Consider the following 21,189-nt stretch of genomic DNA (forward strand, 5'->3'; position numbering starts at 1 on the left):
CCCTATGTTAAATGTCAAAACTCTTCTTTTAATGATTCAAAAAAAGGAAATGAAGTTACAAATTCGTGCATGTGACATGATAGTTCTAATGGAAACCAGCTTATACTCAGCGGCATGTGAGGTAACGGAGCTATGTGAAATATTTTTCTAGTATCTGCCTACATATGGTTGTTTAGTGACGTTAAAATTTTGTTCAATGGCACAGATTTTCTATAAAGTTTTAAGAGGGGAGAGATCCTCACATTTATTGCACATTGGTGCTGATGTGAATTTATTTTTCAGATTGATGTGGATATTGGTTCATCATCTGTTGCAAAGAGTGTCATTGGTTTAGTCCTTGGATATGTTACAAGCATAGTCGTTGATCTTGCAATTTTAGTTGAGGTTTGTGCCTTTACAACTTCAATACTTAATCACGTATCATTCTGATCATAGGATGAATGCAATTATGAATATTGCAATCCACTGTTTCATGCTGATGCAATATCTAAACTTCTTCTCATTACTCTTTTAGTATTTATGCCCTCAATAACCATCTTGCTTAAAGGAATATCCCTTGATGCAAATCTTTTGAAAATGGATTGAATGAGGAACCCTTTCTATTCAAGCAGACCTGATCATATAGTTATTTTCTGTTTAAATTGAGTTTTACATGGTCTGATGGGATTGTCAAATCATGACAGAAGATCAGCTTATCAGAACGTACACAATCTGTATATGGTGTGCACAAACAGGTAAAAGAAAAGAATGAATAGGAGAGGAGAAAAGAAGAACAAAACAGAGGAGCTGCAGGAACAAACCTGCTGATCAAGGAGAAAGAAATCTCCCAACCGGCCAGGCCTCAATATATAGATTTTTTATACTAAGATTAAATTACAGTACTACCCCTGTTTATGAAAATACTGTGATTCTTACCCTATTTAAGCAAAAAGTAGAACACACATATACCCCCAGATATAAATAAGAGTAAACAGCAAACAAACAGTAAAAATAAATAATAACTACCTTCTTAACACTCCCCCTCAAGCCAGTGTATATATCTCATATAGATCGAACTTGTTATCAAAGAAGTCAATCTGAGGTCAATGTAGTAGAGCCTTGGTGGCAAATTTGCTAGCTGATCTTCAGTCTTCACAAATGGGGTATTATTCACCAATTCAAATCTTTCTCAAGTGAAATGGTAGTCAACCTTAATATGCTTTGCTCTTTCATGAAATATAGGGTTCAACATAATGTGTACAGCTGCTAGTTGTCACAGTGAGGATGCATTGGAAATTAAGAAGTGTCACTATGATTCCCATCTCCTTAAGTAGACTTTTGAGCCATATTGAGTGACCTGTTAATCTGTTATATGACTTCTCACTCTATAATCTGCTTCGACACTAGATCTAGCTACTACATTTTGCTTTGCGCTCTTCCAAGAGACAAGATTCCACCTAGGAAGGTGCAATACCATGTAGTAGGTTAATGATTTATACGTGAACCCTAGTTAAGAAAATTTGACAGTATTTATTAGTAGGGGATCCAAAATATGCATGCTCTATTGCCTTAATATTCCACTGCTAGACAGAAACTATTTTCAACAGAAACCAACAATCATTTATCCTAACATTTTCAAAGTTGATTATGTAAAATATTCTTGCCAATTACTTTAGAGTGTTTCAAATAATTTTGTTTGCATTGATGCTTACAACAGTCATCACTATGTTTTGTGATGAAATCGCCTCCTATTGAATGAAAATTCAGTCCCACAAAATAAGAAATTGATGGGGCTATGTTTGCAGGCCAAGGAAGAGCCAGAACTTCCGGAGTACATTCTTGGGACAGTTCGTTTGAACCGTGTTAGGCCAGACTCTGCTGTACCTTTTGAGGTTTGAGGCTCTCCCAGTCAACACTCAATACCTAAGATTCCAAAAGTTTTAAAAAAAATCAGGTCTAGGTCCAAAAGGGCCAAAATCCTATATTTAAAGCCATGTTCCTTTGTAATATCCATGAGCTATAACCTATTTAGGGGACTTTGAAAATGTTCAGAATATTAGGAAAAGATAATTCTTCTTTTTTGGGAGGTGTAATCTGATATTTGATCCACCATTACATGCATGTAGTGCAACATATCAACTGATTAAATCTACAAATTCAAGCCTTCCCCGGTTCAAAGTCCAAGGCTTAGTGGAAATAATGTGATAAGTTCAATATAATGAAGCTGAAATTGCACCATCTGCTCAACCACAAATTAATTTGTGGCATCCCATCTAATAGTGCAACTCAAAGTAGAAGGCCTTTGAAATGAAATACCAAGATCCATTGTAGAATATCAAATATTAGCATGTTATCTCTGTACAGAAATGTAAAAATGGATATTAGAGAAGAAGTCCCAGATGTCGCAAATTGCTCAAAGCAGTCTATTGACATTACTTTTATGCAATATTGAACAGATGTACTTGATGGGCTCTTTCAAAGTAATCCCTAAAGTTTTCCTTTTTCTTGTCTTGATCATCTTATATATTCCTATATTTTCACATCTTATTCATCTTATATCGGTGGTAATGGGATTTGCGTTGGACAGTGTATCTCTCAGGTCAAGTGGTGTTTGTATTTGACTATTATTATGAATAAAAGTGCAATTGTTTCATGTGTCAAGTAATGTGCTTCTACTAATTTAACCCTTGTACTGCATTTTAGGATTATGCTTGATGCATCATATTCAGCATGCAGTCTAAATGGTCTCATCAATAGATACACTTGGGTAGTTTAATCCTAAAGAGCAGACTGTCTCATCTACTAGGATTGTAACACAGTGTGGAAATGGGTATTTACTTGAAACGCTAATCAGGATCAAATTTTAGATTATTCCTAGACTTTTGGATAGGTGGAATAGTTAAACAGTTGCTTGTGATCTCTGACTTGATAATGGTACTCAGCTAGATATCTAGCATAACTAATTTTGATATATCAATCAATGAGGTCCTCTTTGGGGGTCCAACACCATACAAGAATGGCTTCTCTCTTATTCTTTGAGAAATTAAAAACCTATTGGAAGTGATTCAAACAAAACTGGGTATTATCTAGAATGACTAGAAACCTAGCTAGTTTGACTAATCAAACTAGGACTGAATTAGTAACTAATCTTAGATCAGCCATTCCCTAATTCAATTAGTACTTTTCTATAGATTAATTAGGCTTTATTATAAGTCTATAAATAACAAAGACTGCCATCTTCAATTTGATTGAACCGCTTGAGAGGGAAGCTTGATTTCTTGGGTGCAAACTCCACAACAGTTTTGCATTTGTGAGGATCATTCTATTAGGTAAAGTTCTTATCTTTCTTGTGGTTTTGGGTCCAATATAGTTTGGTTCAAACCCCAAAATCGATCTTGAGGATAAATACATGTTTTCTCCCATGCAATTTTATTATTATCCTAGTCGAATTCTTGGGTTCTTGAATCCTAATTTGGAAAAAGTTTTGAACAGAAAATTCACCCCATATGATAGTCACATCTTCCAATTGGTATCAGAGCATTTGGTTTAAATTTTTTGGAATTTGAATCATGCCCAATTAGACCCAATCTTGATTTGATTATCTTGTTGAAATCGAATATAGCAATCTACTCTATTTTATTGGTTCAATTGAAGGTTTAATTAGATTACATCTTAGGGAAAAGTGATCTTAAAAATTAGGGTTTAATTCATGTGATGATTGGTATATATCTAATGTGGTTTGGTCGAATTAAAGTGTGTGCTTTTATCTATTTAATTTGTATCATTAAAGGATTGTAATTCAACTTGGACCAGTTTTCAAAGTTTTTGTTTTTCTTGTTTACAATCAATATGTATTAGGTTTTTCCTGTTGTAAGAATTAGAAAAATACATTATTTTTTTATTATTTTGGAGGGCCTGAAAATGGAACAAAGAGAAGCATGATAGAGATCATGGATCGATACACAAGATGGAGATCTTGGTTCAATTTGCAAGATGGGATCTTGATCGAAAAGGAACTAATCAAAAAGCACAAACCTATAACCATAATTAGTATGAAGAAGAGAGGGAAAAGAAAGCTCGGAAAAAGCAGTGACGCCCCAATAAAAAGCAAAAGAGAGACAAATCATCTAACAAGTGTCACTTCTGCAAATAGATAGAACATTGGGAGAGAAACTACTTGTAATACTTGGAATCCATTAAGAAGAAGCCTATCAAATCTATCTTCATATGTGTGTAATACATTATAGGGGTTCAAGGAAAGCAAAAGATTGAGTAAAAGCAAGGTAATGCTTTACATGGGGACATCAACAAATGTTGCTACTACATCTATAGGAGTAGTAGAATTATCTTTTAGGGATGGAATTTTAGTTTTTTAAAAAAATTATCCTTGTACTCTGCAATTAAAAAGAAATTTAATTTCTAACTCAACTTCGTAATGATGGATATTCTTTTTTTTTTGTTATAAGGTTACTATTTTAAATTGAAAAGCAAAATCATTGCTATAAGTGAAATAGAGAATGGTCTCTACATACTACATCTGCATCCTTCCCTAGAATCTAATGTGGCTGAACAAACAAAAGTTACCATTTTCATTAAAAGAACTCACAAAACTGTTAACCCCACCTACCTATAGCACTACAAGCTTAGCCACATAAACAAAGAAAGGATCACAAAATTGACTAAGGATGGTCCTTTGGATTTTTTTAAACATAGAAAATCTGTTCGATTGTAAACATGCATGCAAGGCAACATGACTAAAGGGTCATTTACTAGAAAAGCCCAAAGATCCATGAGTATATTAGATTTGATACGCGCATGCGCGCACACACACCCCAATATATGTGGTCCCATGAGCATATGGCACGAGGTGGATATGTCTACTTCATTTACTTTTTCCAGTGATTTTTCATGGTATGGATACATATACCTAATGTGACACAAATTTGAGTCTTTGAGGGGCTCAAGGAATTTAAACAAAAGGTCGATAAGCAGTTAGGGTAAGTTGATCAATGCCCTTCAATCATATCAAGGAGGTGGGTGTCTCTAAAATGAATTCAATGACTATTTCAGGGGTAACGGAAATCTCACAGTTATTCCCTTCACCATAGCTAAATGGTGTATTCAAAAGAATAAATCAAACACTATTAGATATGATTCAATTCAAAATCATTCACTTAGATTTACCCATATCCCATATCCTTTTGGGATTGTGCACTAAAAACTACAATGCATATGTTGAATTAGGTTCCAACCAAATCAATTTCGAGGACTCTCTATGAATTTTGGACTGACAAGAAATCAAGTAGGCGACACATTAGAATTTGATGTTGCCCAACACATATCAAATGAATGAGTGCTGACAAACTAGAATCCAAAACAACCAAATGCATATTCGTAAGTGACTCCAAAGATTCTATTAGGTATCTATCCTATGATCCAATTAAGCAAAAGGTCTTTCTTAAATGGAATGCACACTTCATGGAAGATGACTACATTCTTAATGATCATCCTCCTCAGGAAATAATTCTTAAAGAGGAAACCACTATCCCAACCATCTACAAATATTGTTGATTCTACACCCCAACTAAAAAGGTCTAGCCAAGTATCAAGCCTCCTACTATTAAGAATCGTTCTTGATAGAAGTCAATGACAATGAGACGAATCCTCTAACTTATTTAGAACTATGTTAGACATAGATTCCTAGTAATGGATAGATGTCGTACAAGCTAAGATGGATTCAATGGAAACCAACAAAGTCTAGACTCTTGTAGATCTATCACAAGGGTTAAAAGCAATCAGCTACAAATGATCTTCAAGAGAAATAAGGGCTTTGATGGAAAGGCTGAAACATATAAGGCTTGTCTTGTGGTGAAGGGTTATACTTAAAAGGAAGGAATCGATTATTAGGGGTGTCCAGGTTCGGTTAACCAAACCATGGCACTTTTTTATAAACCGAACCAGAGGTACCGGTTTTTCCAATTCTCCAAATCGAAATCGAACTGGTACCACCAATTAATCAGTCCGTCGGTTTCAATTTTTGACCGGTTCGGTTCTTCGGTTTTTCAGTTTTTTATATTTATAATATATATTATACAAATATATATATATAATATTATATTATAAGTAATAAATTATATAATATATTATAAATATTTGAAAATATATATAATATATATAATATATTTATAAATAGATCATTAAAAATATAATATAAGTATATATTTATATATATAATGAATATATATTTACATATAATATATATACCAGTCGGTTCGGTTAACCGTTGATTTTTTTTTTGTAGGTTTACCAAAAACCGAACTAGTCCTTCAGTTTTTCAAAAATCCCAAACCAAAACTGAACCGATTGGTTTGGTTAACCACATTTTGTGGTTCAGTTTGGTTTTTCGGTTTATCAGTTTTTCATGGACACCCCTATCGATTATAATGAAACATTCTTGCCCGTGACCATATTGAAGTCCATTAGGATCTTATTAGTCATTATCACATACTATGACTATAAGATATGGTAAATGGATGTTAAAACTACGTTTTTGAATGGAGGTCTTACAAAAGAAATCTACATGCAACGACAATAAGACTTCATTACTAAGAGACATGAACACATGGTGTGCAAATTAATAGATATCCATATATGGGTTGAAACAAGCTTTGAGAAGTTTGAATGTTTGGTTTGATTCAACTGCCAAAGAGTAATACTTTGAACAAAATCAAGATAAACCTTGTATATACAAGACACTAGTGGGAGAAAATGTAGTTTTCTCATATTTTATGTTGATGACATTCTCTTCAGTGGAAATGATGTAGAAATGTTGACTGAAGTTAAGGTATGGCTTTCACAAAGTTTTTTATGAAAGACATAGGAGAAGCATCCTATATCTTAGGACTTCAGCTTTATAGAGATAAAACAAACTGAATTATCGGGTTATTTCAATCTTATTACATAGATCAGATCGTGAATACATTCAACCTGCAAAACTTCAAGAAGGGTATGGTACCTTTCAGACATGGAGTCTCTCTCTCCAAGGACATGTCACCCAAGACACTTGAGGAAGTGGAGAACATGAAGTTTCCCTATGCCTCCATCATGGGGAGCCTCATGTATACCATGTTGTACACTCACCTTGATATAGTGATGACTATCAGTGTAGTAAGTAGGTACCAATCCAACCCTAAAGAGGGGCATTGGATTGTTGTGGAAAACATACTCAAATATCTTGAAGGGCCAATGATTACTACTCTATCTTTGAGGGTAATGCATTGTTGATTTTGGGGTATATAGATATTAGCTTCCAAATAAATGTAGATGATAGAAAGTCATCGTCGGGATTTATCTTCCTATTAATTTCAATAATTGTAAGTTGGAAAAATAACAAGGGTTAACAATGGATTCTATGATCAAATTTGAATACATTGTTGCAAGCGAGGCTGCCAAGAAGGTCATATAGATGAAGAAGTTCATTCAATAACTTAGAGTAGTTCCCAATAACACATCTTTGATTCCTCTATTGTACAACAACAAAGGGGTAATTTCTCAATCTAAGAAGCCAAGAGCACACTCAAAGTCAAAGCACATCAAGCATAAGTATCACATCATTTGTGAGATTGTGTAGTGTGGGGACATCGAAATTGATAAGGTACCACCAACAGATAATGTGGTGAAACCATTAACTAAGCCATTTTAGTAGAAAGTATTTGAGAAATATATAGAAAGTATGCCTACAATTTGTACCTAATTGAAATTGAAGTGCAATTATTCATGTGACAAGTGGTGTATTTATATTAATTTAACCCTTGTACTATATTTTAGAATTATATTTGAACATCATATTCATTATGTAGTCTAAATGTTCCCAACTAGTGGATAGTCTTGGATAGTTTAATTCTGACAAAGTTGACATTCACACACTCCCTAAGTGATGGAGTGGATTGTATCATCTGCTAGGGTTGTGACCAAAAGTATGGGAATGGATATTTTCTTGAATCACTAAACAGGATCAAGTTTCAAATCATTCCTAGACTTTTGAATAGGTGGAATAGCTGAACAATTGCTTGTGATCCCTAACTTAATAATGGTACTCAACCGAATATTTAATAGAGCTACTTTTGATGTACCAATCAATGGGATCCTCTTTAGGGGTCAACATATATGGGTATGTTAGAGCAATTAATGAGGGACATCTAGGTAAGTGACCATTGTGATAGGATCAACCACTTTGTCAAATAAAGAAAATATCTGTGAACATACCATCTTCAATGGGAAATTAAAAACTATCGATAGTGGATTTCAGAGTTTGTTGAAATGCAAAAGTATATTTATTGATTTTAGAAAAAGGTCTTTGTAAAATAATTCTTTCTTGGGATTCATTGATGAGAGGGTGTGACACTGGGCTATGGGGAATAAGTCATTCCTTGAATCCCAATGTTAGATGTTGATAGTTGAGAGGTCATGTAGCAAATGACTTATTTGGCCTAAAACTATGATGGACATATATTAGTATTGAACCATTAGACTTGGGCTCATAGGGTAGTTGAGGCCCAAGTATGTAATAACAAGCAAGGTTCAAAATACCGATATGCCCGATACGTCAGTATGGGCATATCGGGCAATATCGATAGCCTTTTGAATCCTTTTTATTTATTTTTTAAACCAATTCAAGGGGGAGCAGTTTAAGGCTCCTCCACCCCCTGAACCGGTTGGAACCCCGATACACCCCTACAGGGGGTATATCGGGGAGCTCTCGAAATGATACATATCAGCTGATACGGGCTAATACATATCGATACTTTGAACCTTGGTAACAAGTACTAATGGGTTGAAATGTTTAGGCCCATACTTTAATGGACAATTCACTCTTTAGTTAGAGAAAATTCGGCCTAATGGTCCCAACTCACTTTAAGTGAGAGAGTAAACAATATAGTGGTCGATCACTTGGGTGTGGGTTCCACACCATACAAGAATGGCTTCTCTTATTCCTTAAGAAATTAGAAAGCTATTTCAAACAAGATTGGGTGTTATTTAGTATGACTAGAAACGATAGCTAGTAGTCTAACTAGGACTGAATTAGTAACTAATCTTAGACCAGCCATTCCCTAATTCAATTAGTACTTTTTATGGAAATTAAGGATTATTAGAAGTTTATAAATATGCATTAGAGGCTGGAATGGGGTTACACGTTCAGCCATTGTAGAGAGCAACAATCAGTCCAAAATCCCTAGACCATTCCTGGGGTCGAACTTTCATTGTTGCCTTTCTTTTTATGTCATATTGAACCATATTTAGAAGTGCAAATCAGATCGTGCCGCCCGTGGCCTGGCATGGCACGGAACAACCTATATAAGGTTTGTAAAGGTTTCTTTACCTTTGCCTTCCTTTCCCTACTTTTTCCTTCGAACCAAACATAGCCTAAGTGTTTATACTTCCTCTTAAGTTTTAAGCTTTCTTTTCTACAAATGAATCTCACTATCTTTGTTGTTCTTAGGTTGCTTAACCGCAAGTTTCTTTGGTCCCAAATGAGAGATACGTTACAAGAATTTGAAAATTTAAAAGCTGAGTTTGATGGCAATGGTAATTGGTGTGCCCTGCCCTGGTTCCTATTATATAGTAGATGACAAGCTTGCATAATATATACCTTTGGTTGATTCCTATTATGGTTGGATAGGCTTTAAAATTAATTTTAGATATTAAAATTAATTGATTAATACGGTGCAAGTAATCAAATTTAATCTGATTTGGATAAGTTCGGGAGTTCTTATTTGAATAATCACTTATTTTGGGTCAGGATCACATCAATAAGTGTTTATTTGTGTTTAGAAAATAAGTCCAAATAAATGCTTATTCGAGAAATCTAAATTTTAGGATTATTTTTAAGTGTTTTTTTTTCTGGCATGTCTTGACCGCCACAACATTTTGAAAAAAAACCTATACTACCCCCTGTTTTTCAAATAAACACTCCTAAATTTCACCTTAGGCTCAGTTCATGGTCGGGTGATCATGGGCTGGGCCGGGCCCAGGTGTATGGGCCTGTGTCAGGCCTGGCCAGGATTTGGGCCTGTCTTTATATAAATAGATGTTATATTTTATACAAATGTAAAATATTATGTGTTATTTTATAATATTTATGCATAAAATATCATATAATATAAATAAAACAAATATGTATTCAAGGTTTAAAATATCAATACATATCGCATGGTATCATGTAAATCGTATTGGTATCGAAGGTCGCATGAATAACATTTCATGGGCTGGGATTGAGCTTAGCATTTTTCCAAAATTTGAAGGGCCCAACCCGAAGCCTGTGCCCAAAACAGTGTAAATGCCAAACCCAAAGTGCAGCCCATGAACAGGATTAAAATTTAAAAACGATGTACTGGGAGTTGGAGGAAATTAATAGTTTCAATGTTTAATATTCATCTTGAGAATCCTATCTGTAAATATCAAACTGAAAATTTTAATTTAAAAAAAAAAAAAAAAACTGTCGTGGATCCAGCTGAGCCTAAACTAGGGCTGTCAAGGGGTCACGTCTGAGTTAAGTCTGAGTAGAATTAGAACCGACTCAACAAGAAATATTAAGAAACTGAAACTGAGCCAGATGGATCCAATCAGTTCTCAGGACAATTGGGTCTGACCCAATAGATCCAATTATAATAAAATTGCTGATGTCTGAATTGGTTCAAGACTGGATAGAACAAATTCTGAATGGATAATAATCGGTCAAGAACTGGAACCAACCCATCAATGCCAGATCAAACCAAATCCGGCCCAATCGATTATCAGGTTGAACCCGACCAATTGACAGTAGTAGTCTGAACACAAAACCCAGACTTAAACCTAGAAATTTGCAGGCCAGTCTAAAAATGATCACCCTACATCATGGCCTTGTCAAGTTGGCTATGCTGCATATGTATTACAAACATGTGGAATTTCATCATCGTTCTGATTTTGCAGCAAAAAATCATGCTTTTGAAACCCAAGATGTTGAGTCGTACTTGGACACACTCATGTTTTTCAGTAACCTCCGGCCCCCGGCCACAACTGCACTGGACACCATGCTAATACCTGGCAAGAAGTACTGTGTTGTACCCTTAAACACCCACTAAGAAAATTCAGAGGATCTCCTCACTCCTAAGAAATTTTCCTTGACTCATCCCTATTTAAGAAGATAAAAACAGCATTGACATAGAGATGAAAAGGTGGAATGATCTCCATTGGTTGGTTGTTTGCAAACCACCACATTAGAAATCCCCCTAATATTCGTGTGCTTTAGTTACAAGAATGAAGTTGTTTGATCACAGGAAGCATAGCCTAGAGAGCAAGCATCAGTAAAGAATAAATTAGTAAAATGTTTAGGTTGTGTTTGGTACTATTGTTGTTTCTAGTAAAAAGTTTTAGGTCGATCAATATAAAGTGGCATACAATTGTTGTTTGAGGTTATTTATGATTGAAATAGGCATACTTTGAAAATGCACTATGAGAGGCTATTTCAACAAACATCAATTTGGTGTTTATTGCCCCATGGGTAGGGTCTAATCATTGTAACTAAACTAATTTTCACATGTGATTTGACAACACACATCTCTCTCACCAATTTGTAATGATGAACCCAAAACGTTTCAAGTAAAAACAGTAATGGTACTAGGGATGTTAATGGACTGATTTTGGGTTGGACCCATCCAAATTAAAATCAATTTGGACAGACATATTGAATTAGAGCAGTCCAAACTTAATGATCCAAAGTATTTATTAGATTGGATTGGACGTAGTCCATTTGCAATGAATTTATATTAGAGTGGATTGGATTGAACCAAATATCTGGTCTATTGAGAAAAGATAAGAATATAAGTGTCAATAGACCAGGTTTGAATTGGAACCAATCTAAATTAAAATAAATTTGAACAGGTTGGGTGGTTCAGAAATTAAATTAGATCAGTCCAAAATGGTTCAAAATGTTTATTGCATTGAATTGGACCTGATGCATTTGTAATGGATTCACGTTAGACTGGACCGGATTGGACAAAATCCAGTCCATTTGACACTCATAATGGTACCAAACACAGCTTAGCTTAGTTACTTAGGCTTGTTAAATTTCACTTATCTACGACCTTAAATTATCGTTCATTCAATAAAGTTGTCATTGAGTCTTTACATTTTTAGCTTGTACTGGTTGGGGAATTTGTGGTTATGGTTTGGGGATGTCAGTAAACCATCTTTACCTAGTACTGATTATGATGACTTATGATGCCTCTCGTACACATTTTGTGCCTTACAGGATTAAGCTCAAGGGAGCTAAATCACTCAATTCCTTCTGGACGTACCATTCTTTTTTCTTTCTTGGGTCCAAACATCACAATACGAGTCGCAATTTCAACACTGGCCAATTCCACTACGAATTAGAATTTAGAACTGGAGAGAGATTCTCATTCTAAGCAAAAGACCATTTTACTTTGGAAGGCAGCATGGCGGGGCCCAGAAAGAGACAGTAGGAGACAAGAGGTTTCATGGGTCCCACCCTGTCTTTACTCCTTAGCGACTCAGGTAAGAAAGTAGGAAACTATATACTGCCTGAGTGTGCCTGCTAGTTGCCACCATGGTTGAAAGTTGAAACTTCCCACAGAAGGTTTTTCCTTTGGGAGATAATACCCATTACCCAAATGAGTTTTGAATCGCTTTCCGGCGACACTTCCTTCTAAACCGACCACCCTTCAGCAATGGGAACTGAGTTAACAACAGTTGCTGCAACAGACTCAGAACCCGTTCATCTCTGAGTCTCTAGCTTGCTAACACAGCTTCTGTGCCCCACACGGAGGAGACGGAAACCAATAAGCTCAACCCATTTATATCCTTTCATGAGACAGAGGAAAAAACCAAGACAGAAAGACAATTACCAGTTGCCTTTCTTCCATCAGCCCAAGGAGTAATCTTCACTAAAATGATACTTACATAAAAAATGGTCAAACAGTGTTAGGATAGATTACAAAATGTACTCATACGTACATTGTTATACAGAAATATCCACAGACATTGATCCCCACCCTCTGGGTTTATATTGCACGCGCCACACTTTTTGAGTACTTCTCTGGGGTTTAGGTAGTCAGCCGATTTGGACTGAATTTAGACTCCTAAACAGCATTAACTTTACTTCACTCTTGGCCAAGGCAGTGACTTTTGGCCCTTGAACGGTCCCAAATCTGGGTCGACACTCGACAAATGTATTTACCCATGTTCTTTAATCGCTTTTCTTTAACTTTGTTGATAAACTGGGAAAGATCAGAAGGAAGACAACCCCAGAGAAACAGAGCATAGACATCTCCGCCTTCGTCCCCCCTGCTTTATGCTTTAAATTGATTGATTCTTTTGAGACGGTTGTGTTTCTGCAACTCTTTTATCCATCCCTCTTCCAATTACTACTATTAATCGTCACTGTTGTATTGCTGGTGTTTGATTTTTTTTAATCAACATCTCTCTCTCTCTCTCTCTCTCTCTCTCTCTCTCTCTGTTCGTGTTTAGTTTCCACTAAAAGGATTCATTCCCCCACGGTCGGTGCATGTCCTTTTCACCAATCTGTAGGGGGAACTTTACGCTTTCCCTTTCCCTTCTCTCTAAGTCTTTGTAGACTTGTAGTTTCCCTCAGAGCTCGTACGATCCAAATCTGTACCGTTGTTTTGAAATGGAGCCCCATTTTCAAAGATACGATCATCTCCAACATCTCCTTCCTGGAATCATGACCCTTTATCATTTTATGACGTCCTTTATTCATTCCGGTCAAATTCAATCGTTCAAAATGACTTTTGACCCATGAATGAAAGGACCACCGTGCTTGAATTGGTAGGCTCCACCCACCACAGAAGGCAAACCACCCTTTTGGGCAGCTGGGCCAATAGGAACCCAATCAGATTATCTCCACCTTCCAATCATCTCAACTCGCCATTGTTTCACAAATGACAGATCAACCAAAAGAATGGCTCCGTGCTTATGATTAGGGGTGTTCATTATGGGGTCTACAATGCCAAACTAAAGATTCTTTTAAATTTCTGTTTATGTTTCAGTTATGTTTTCTAAATTTTAGAAATCACACCAAACCGTAAACCAACTATGCTGTATTGACAAGAGTGTTTGGCAGTGACTGTGGAATACCACTAACAGTTCCGATCAGTGGCGGAGTCGGGATTTCTTTTGGGGAGGCCAAATTAAATGGTTAAACAATAAAATGAGATAGGGTCTATTACAATTTTTTTAAAGAAAAAGTAAATATTTTTTTTATTTTGAGATTGGAGGAGCGTTAAAGAGAAATCCTTTACATTTTACTTGATGCTTTGGGGGGCCAAAAACCCATTTTATTAGGTTTTGATCCAACCCCACTTAATAACTACAAATAAATAATGGTTTTAATAAAAGTTTTTTTTTTTTTTTTGTGTGTGTGGGGGGGGCAGTCCCCCCAATCCCCCACCAAGATACTTGACTCCGCCCCCGATTTCAATTAGAATAAGTGATTTGTTATAAGTGGATGAAATTAGAAGAGCTAGGGGTAGATCAAAAAGTATATAGACAAAAATAGTAAATAACTATTTAATTATTAATAATTTAACGGTGGATATGATTTTAAATAAAAGGGATTGGCGAAACAAGATTCATGTAGCTGACCCCATATGGTTGGAATAAGGCATGGATGATGATGGTGTTGATGACCATGAAACTAAACCATAAACCAAAATATAAATAAATAAATATAATAATAAAAATAAACTCTCTTTCTTTCTGTTCAAGTTGAACTTAGGTCATTTGGATAATTAATGGAGTTGACCTTGGAGTCTTAAAAAAGTATTGTTCTAATCAATTTTTTATGCTCATGTATTATACCAATTCGATGAGTCAATGATTTTATTTTTATGGTGACGTAACTAAGACTATATTTAGTATTTAGGGTAAATTGTTGAATCCTTGAGACCATTGCTAAAACCTCCTTGGTGTTGGTAATTATAATCATCTTCCCTTAATTTTCTGGCATAATTGCAAGTAGACCTCTTCTGTTAGAATCCTCTAAAAAAGCATGAAAATGTTCAAAATACCCATACAATTATTTTGTCGAAAATGTTTATTTTTCAAGTTCTCTCTACATAAAATAGTTATCTCAAATCCTTTGATCTCTTTTCTGAAATTGATTTATTTTTTAAATTAGCTATTCATATCAATAACTCAAAGGTAAAGCTGCAACTTTAAATTCTCTTTTTTTAATAAAATTTATTCTTTTGTAGGAACCAGCTTTAATAGTAACTTATGGGTATGTTGAACATTTTAAGAGGCTAACAGAGGGGCTCATATATATCTTCTCCAAACCGCACGAAACCAGATTGTAAACATCTTTTTTTTTATCATCAACTGTAAACACCTTTAACACCCCAGCCTTTGATGAATCTCACGTATATCACGGGTTCTCTGCACACGTCTGTCCGTGAAGACACGATACTTTTGCCTTCTTTCCTTTATATTTTGTAATGTAATGGAAGCTAGGGCCTGAACGGGACCAGCCCCACAAATTAATTAGTCACGATCCATGCAGCCCATGCATAAAACCAGGCACTAGTGCCAACTTGTGTTCTGTAGGTCAACCTACTGCCACAGTCGAGCAAGACCAACTGTTTGATGGGATCCCACCTGACAGATCATTGATTAGATGAATATGCTCATGATGGCAGCCCATGTGCCAGTCCTCTCCCCATCATAGATCTTCTGGAGGGTCCCACTTCACAAGCAAGATGGACCATAACACCAAAGTCAAAGAAAGAGAACCGTCTGATGCATTCTCCTGCAAATGATAGAATCATAGAATTCTCACACTTTCACTGTTTCCCATTCAAAACCCATCTCTGCTAAAATCATGGGATTCTTTCTCTCCAGTGAAAAGGGAGAGGAAAAGGAGCTGCAGATGATGGCATAAACTTGAAGCTTCTCCCCTAGTGGCCAGCACCATCCAAATAAACTATCACCCACTGGTCCCCTCTTGCTGGTGCACTCAAAAGCAGATCAATTATGTTCTCTATCAACCCAAATCCTACGACGTCATTTGGTCCATTTGATGAACTTTCTCCAGTCCCCATGCAGTACACCCTATTATAAAACTTGCACAAACTTTTTGTTCCACCGGAGTGTCCGTGTCTCCCTCTGCTCATGTTTCGATAATCTTTCGAACACCTCTTGTACAATACCAGTTCCAATGGTGAAATTCTGGAGCTTCATCTGGTGCTTCCTCGTCTCTCTTCTATCGCTTACGACAGCAGTTTCAGCTGTTGATGTCTTCTCGGAGGCGCTGCTGGGGCTGAAATCCGAGCTTGTAGATGGTTCGAACAGTTTGTATGACTGGTTGCTAACCTCTGGCTGGAGTTCATCTGACACAATACATGCTTGCTCTTGGTCTGGGGTCACCTGCACCAAGAACTCTAGCATGATTGTTGGGTTGGACCTGTCGAAGAAGAATCTCTCCGGTGTAATATCCGGCAAGCACATCGAGCTGCTGGTCTATCTGGTGGACCTCAACCTTAGTCACAACTCCTTCTCTGGGCATCTTCCGGCTGAAATATTCAACCTCACCAATCTTAGAAGCTTAGATATAAGTAGAAACAATTTCAGTGGCCGCTTCCCTGCTGGGGTTTCCGCTGTGCAGCACCTGGTGGTTCTTGACGCCTTCAGTAATAGCTTCTCAGGCCCCCTGCCACGGGAGGTCTCACAGCTGGAGTCGCTCAAGGTACTCAATCTAGCTGGTAGTTACTTCGAGGGTCCAATCCCATCAGAGTATGGGTCTTTCAAGAAACTGGAGCTGCTTCATCTTGCAGGAAATTATCTGGATGGTGAAATCCCTCCGGAACTGGGGATGCTCAAAACAGTGACACATATGGAGATTGGCTACAATGCTTACCAGGGAAATATCCCATGGCAATTGGGAAACATGAGCGGGCTTCAGTATCTTGACATTGCTGGCGCTAACCTCTCTGGTCCAATCCCAGATCGCCTCTGCAGTCTCACCAACCTTCAATCGCTGTTCCTGTTCAGGAACCAACTCACTGGACCAATCCCATTGTGCTTTGGCAATATTGTGCCTCTCATGAGCTTAGATCTCTCTGACAATCAAATTTCTGGGTCCATTCCACACAGCTTTGCAGAGTTGAGAAATCTTCGTCTACTTAGCCTCATGTATAATGACATGAGTGGCTCAGTCCCCGAAGGAATTGCAGATCTTCCATTCCTAGAAACTCTTTTAATATGGAACAATTTCTTCTCTGGACCACTGCCACCGAGCTTGGGCAAGAACTCCAAACTTAAATGGGTTGATGTTTCTACAAATCGTTTCACAGGGGGTATTCCACCAGATATCTGTGCCGGAGGTATGTTGTATAAGCTGATCCTATTCTCAAATAATCTTACAGGTGGGCTTTATCCTGCTCTTTCAAACTGCTCTGCTCTTGTCCGTCTCCGGGTTGAGGATAACTCCTTCTCTGGTGAGATCCCCTTAAAATTTGGCCTCCTTCCTGATATCACCTATATAGACATCTCTAGAAACAGGTTTACAGGTGGGATCCCCCAAGACATATATCAAGCTTCCAAACTTCAGTACTTCAATGTCTCTCAGAATCCAGGCCTAGGAGGTGCCATTCCTACAAAAATATGGTCTCTTCCGCTTCTTCAAAACTTCTCAGCATCCTCCTGCAATATTTCAGGAACGTTGCCTCCATTCGGATCTTGCAACTCCCTTTCTGTACTTGAACTGAATGGCAATAATTTATCAGGGAGTGTGCCAGAAAGTCTGGCCAACTGCCGGGCTATTATGACGATGGATTTATCTAACAATAATTTGACAGGTTATATACCAGTTGAGCTTGCAAGTCTTCCAACTCTCAGTGTCTTAGACCTATCACATAATGAGATCAAAGGTCGCATACCTTTCATGTTTGGAAATTCTTCAAGCCTAGTACTTCTAAATGTGTCTTTCAATGATATGTCTGGTTCAATCCCTTCTGGAAAGAATTTTAGATTGATGGGTTTAAGTGCTTTTACTGGAAACCCACAGCTATGTGGAGGACCTCTGAAACCCTGCCCTTACTCAAAAGAAACTTCCGGTGTAGCTGGTTTTGGATTGGGGAGAAAAAGTGCAGAAAGGCTTACATGGATTTTGCTGTGTGTAGGGGTGGTTTTAGTTCTTGCAGTGTCAACTTTGGTCATCTTTTATTTGCAGCGTGGAAGTAAAGGCCAATGGGAAATGGTTCCTTTTATTGGTTTCCCACAATTCACAGCAAATGACGTTCTGAGGAGCCTCAGTTGCACAGAATCCATGGAGAGGGTGCCAACCTTATCAGCTTCGATCTGCAAAGCAGTTCTTCCCACAGGGATAACAGTTTCAGTGAAGAAGATTGAATGGGGTGTGGGGAGAAAAGGTGTAATGTCAGAATTTATAACCCAGATGGGCAATGCAAGGCACAGTAACCTGACCAGATTGTTGGGGTTCTGCAGCAATAAGCATATAGCCTATCTTTTTTATGATTACTTGCCCAATGGAAATCTGGCAGAAAATATGAAAATTAAAAAGGATCCAATAATTAGTACATGGTCAGCTAAACACAAACTTGTAATTGAGATTGCAAGGGGCCTCTGCTACCTTCACCATGATTGCTACCCTGCAATTCCCCATGGAGATCTAAACTCGAGCAACATAATGTTTGATGAAAATATGGAGCCCCATCTGACTGATTTTGGATTGAAAATATTGGTACAGATGAATGAAAATTCACTCGTAGAGAGGATAACTGGAGCTTTTTCAGCATCAGGCACAGGTACATAATTCTGATTTTTTGTTCTCTTACTTACCTTTATGGTAACTATAAGTTCTAAAAATGCAAGTCTTCTGTTCCACCATTACAACCATACATGACTTAATTCAGCAAACCGTTATCCTATCAGCATGGGATGGAAATACACCAATCCTGTTTCACCAGTTCACTCAATTTAGTACCATTCTGAGTGATCGGATCATTATTACAACCTCGACCATTAACCACTTCACCATTATAGTTTACTAATATACAAACTTTTGCCAACATATACTAAGCCTTTGGAAATATCACCCTCAAAATTCTTTCCAAGCCTAATAGAATCTTAAAGGGTGATAGGAAACAAAATGGCATTGGCTGAGTGGTGTTTTGATAATTTCAGTTATGTCATTCCTAATCAATTGCTTTTGTTGAAGAATAATAGATATTGTTTTACTACTTCTGGTTCTAATATCCTTCCCAGCCTTGTGTCAACATCAAATGTTAAGTTACTGTTTCTAAAATAAAACCACAGGTAGCTCTTCATTCTTTTTCCAACCAAACCATAAAAATTAAAAAAATAATAATAATAATAATAATACTAATTTATATAATGACTTTGTCTAACAAAACTCGGGACCTTTTATTCTGGTGTACTTGTTTTTATACTCCACTTTTGTAGGTATCTGAATTGTTCTAATTCTTTTGTGGTCAGGTGATCTGAGCACTACCATAAAAGAGGAGCTGCATAGAGATATTTACAGTTTTGGGGAGGTCCTTGTGGAAATTTTAACCAATGGTAGGCTGACAAATGGAGGGGAGAACATACACAGCAGAACAAAAGAGGTCATTCTAAGAGAAATTTATAATGAGAATGAAGTCAGCACTGCCAATTCATTGGAGGAGGAAATAAACCTGGTCTTTGAAGTTGCTTTGCTCTGTACCAGGAGAAGACCATCTGATAGACCATCCATGGAGGAGGCCCTGACACTTTTATCAGGTCTAAGGCCACATATGAAAGTGTAGTGATTTTGAGTTAGAAGAGTTATAATTCAAGTCCCCATGTGACCACAACAAAGACATGACATCAGTATCCATCTCATTGAAGCTACTGCATGCTTTTTTTCAGTTTTCTTTTCCTGTGTAATTATCAGCCATTTTAATATTAAAATAATGCCTATCAGTCTGTATTTTTAAAAGCATCTCTGATGGCACTGTGATTAACTTGCTGCATTTGTTTAAAACTTTTAAGGGCAATGCAACATCTAGGCCCCTTTCGTTTTTTGGTAAGTTACTTACCCAGGTAAAAGCAGTTACCTGGGTAAGTTTTTCCTGGGAAACACTTACCACTTACCCATGTTCTTTTATTTCTCATGTAAACAAGGCAATGACCATTTTAGCCATAAAAATCCATTATTAAAAAGGGCATTTTTGTCCCTTTCAAGTGTTGACAACTTTCCCCATAGGTGGAAAAGTTAATTTACCCACCTAAGAGATGGATATCACTTAGGGTAAGTGATACCCAGGAAAATAAACTTTCCCTGATCCCCACAAATCTGAAAAAAGAACATGGGATTCTTGTTGCATGATCATAGTAATCCGGAAAAAAGAACGCCCCCCTAATTTCAGGCACAAGTTCAGGCAATTCATTCAATATCATAGTCCTAGTAATCACAGCTTGCTTGCTGACACTGAGCATCTCTGATGGAATATGGATAACTTGTTGCATTTCTTAAAGGTATTTTGATTCTTACAAGATCTGAATCTTTAAGACTTTTAAGGGCACTATTACGATATTATCCAATGTTGGTTCCAACTATATGGGTAGGGGTGGACTGGATACAGTCCTAACCTTTGGTATTTTTTGCACATAGTGACCGCTCTCAGACTCGAACCCACATTCTCAGGTTGACAGCCCGAGATTTCAGGGAAAAGGCTCAGGTGCTTACTTTCATATAATGATCTTGCTAAAGTCGCAAATACAACTTGCTTGCTGGCGCTACAAGTTGTATTGTACCATTGTTCATGCAGTTCATATTGAACGCGTAATTACTGATAACAATGAGATCAGAACTGATAAACCAGTGAGTCTCAGCAATTTTCAATGACAAGAATCACTGCATTGTCAAAGAAAGACTTGCTGTACTGTCAAGGAAAGAAAGACAAATGTGGCCTTGTTTTTCGTAACACCAAAAGATGCAACAAGTTGCATACATTTGGCAATGTCTGGTTGTACCAGAAACTTGGGATCAAATCCCACCTGCACCAGAGTTGGGTGTTCTGGGTTTGAAAAGGTAGCCATCAGTTTTAACACAAGCACAACTTTGGAAAAAATAAATAATACAAACAAAGCATCCTGTATCATCTCCATCATTAATCCCCGCTGCTCCGTGAA

General features: G+C 37.0%; 2 protein-coding genes across 10 annotated transcripts in view; both read left to right on the forward strand.

Annotated features, from left to right (window-relative positions):
- LOC148843200 (protein ENHANCED DISEASE RESISTANCE 2-like) overlaps window positions 1-4,415 on the forward strand; it is a 137,694-nt gene extending 133,279 nt beyond the window's left edge. For 2 of the 9 annotated variants that reach the window (XM_088959601.1, XM_088959604.1), the window contains 3 exons: window positions 283-384; window positions 1,785-1,871; window positions 3,892-4,415. In XM_088959601.1, the coding sequence (XP_088815727.1) occupies window positions 283-384; window positions 1,785-1,871; window positions 3,892-3,921 (219 nt within the window). In that variant the 3' untranslated portion in view covers window positions 3,922-4,415. Of the gene's footprint in view, window positions 1-282; window positions 385-1,784; window positions 2,372-3,891 lie in introns of those variants that run through there. The other 7 variants (XM_088959605.1, XM_088959606.1, XM_088959603.1 and 4 more) reach the window with 6 other exon arrangements.
- Window positions 4,416-15,892: 11,477 nt separating this feature from the next.
- Window positions 15,893-19,993, forward strand: MOL1 (Leucine-rich repeat transmembrane protein kinase family protein). The gene is made up of 2 exons (XM_088956714.1): window positions 15,893-18,818; window positions 19,510-19,993. Exons 1-2 carry the CDS (start codon window positions 16,073-16,075, stop codon window positions 19,818-19,820), a joined length of 3,057 nt encoding a protein of 1,018 aa, XP_088812840.1. The 5' UTR covers window positions 15,893-16,072; the 3' UTR covers window positions 19,821-19,993.
- The last annotated feature ends 1,196 nt before the right edge of the window (window positions 19,994-21,189 follow it).

The sequence above is a fragment of the Nelumbo lutea genome, chromosome 8, assembly GCF_056320005.1.
Source record: "Nelumbo lutea isolate HS-2025 chromosome 8, American lotus-T2T, whole genome shotgun sequence".
NCBI lineage: Eukaryota > Viridiplantae > Streptophyta > Magnoliopsida > Proteales > Nelumbonaceae > Nelumbo > Nelumbo lutea.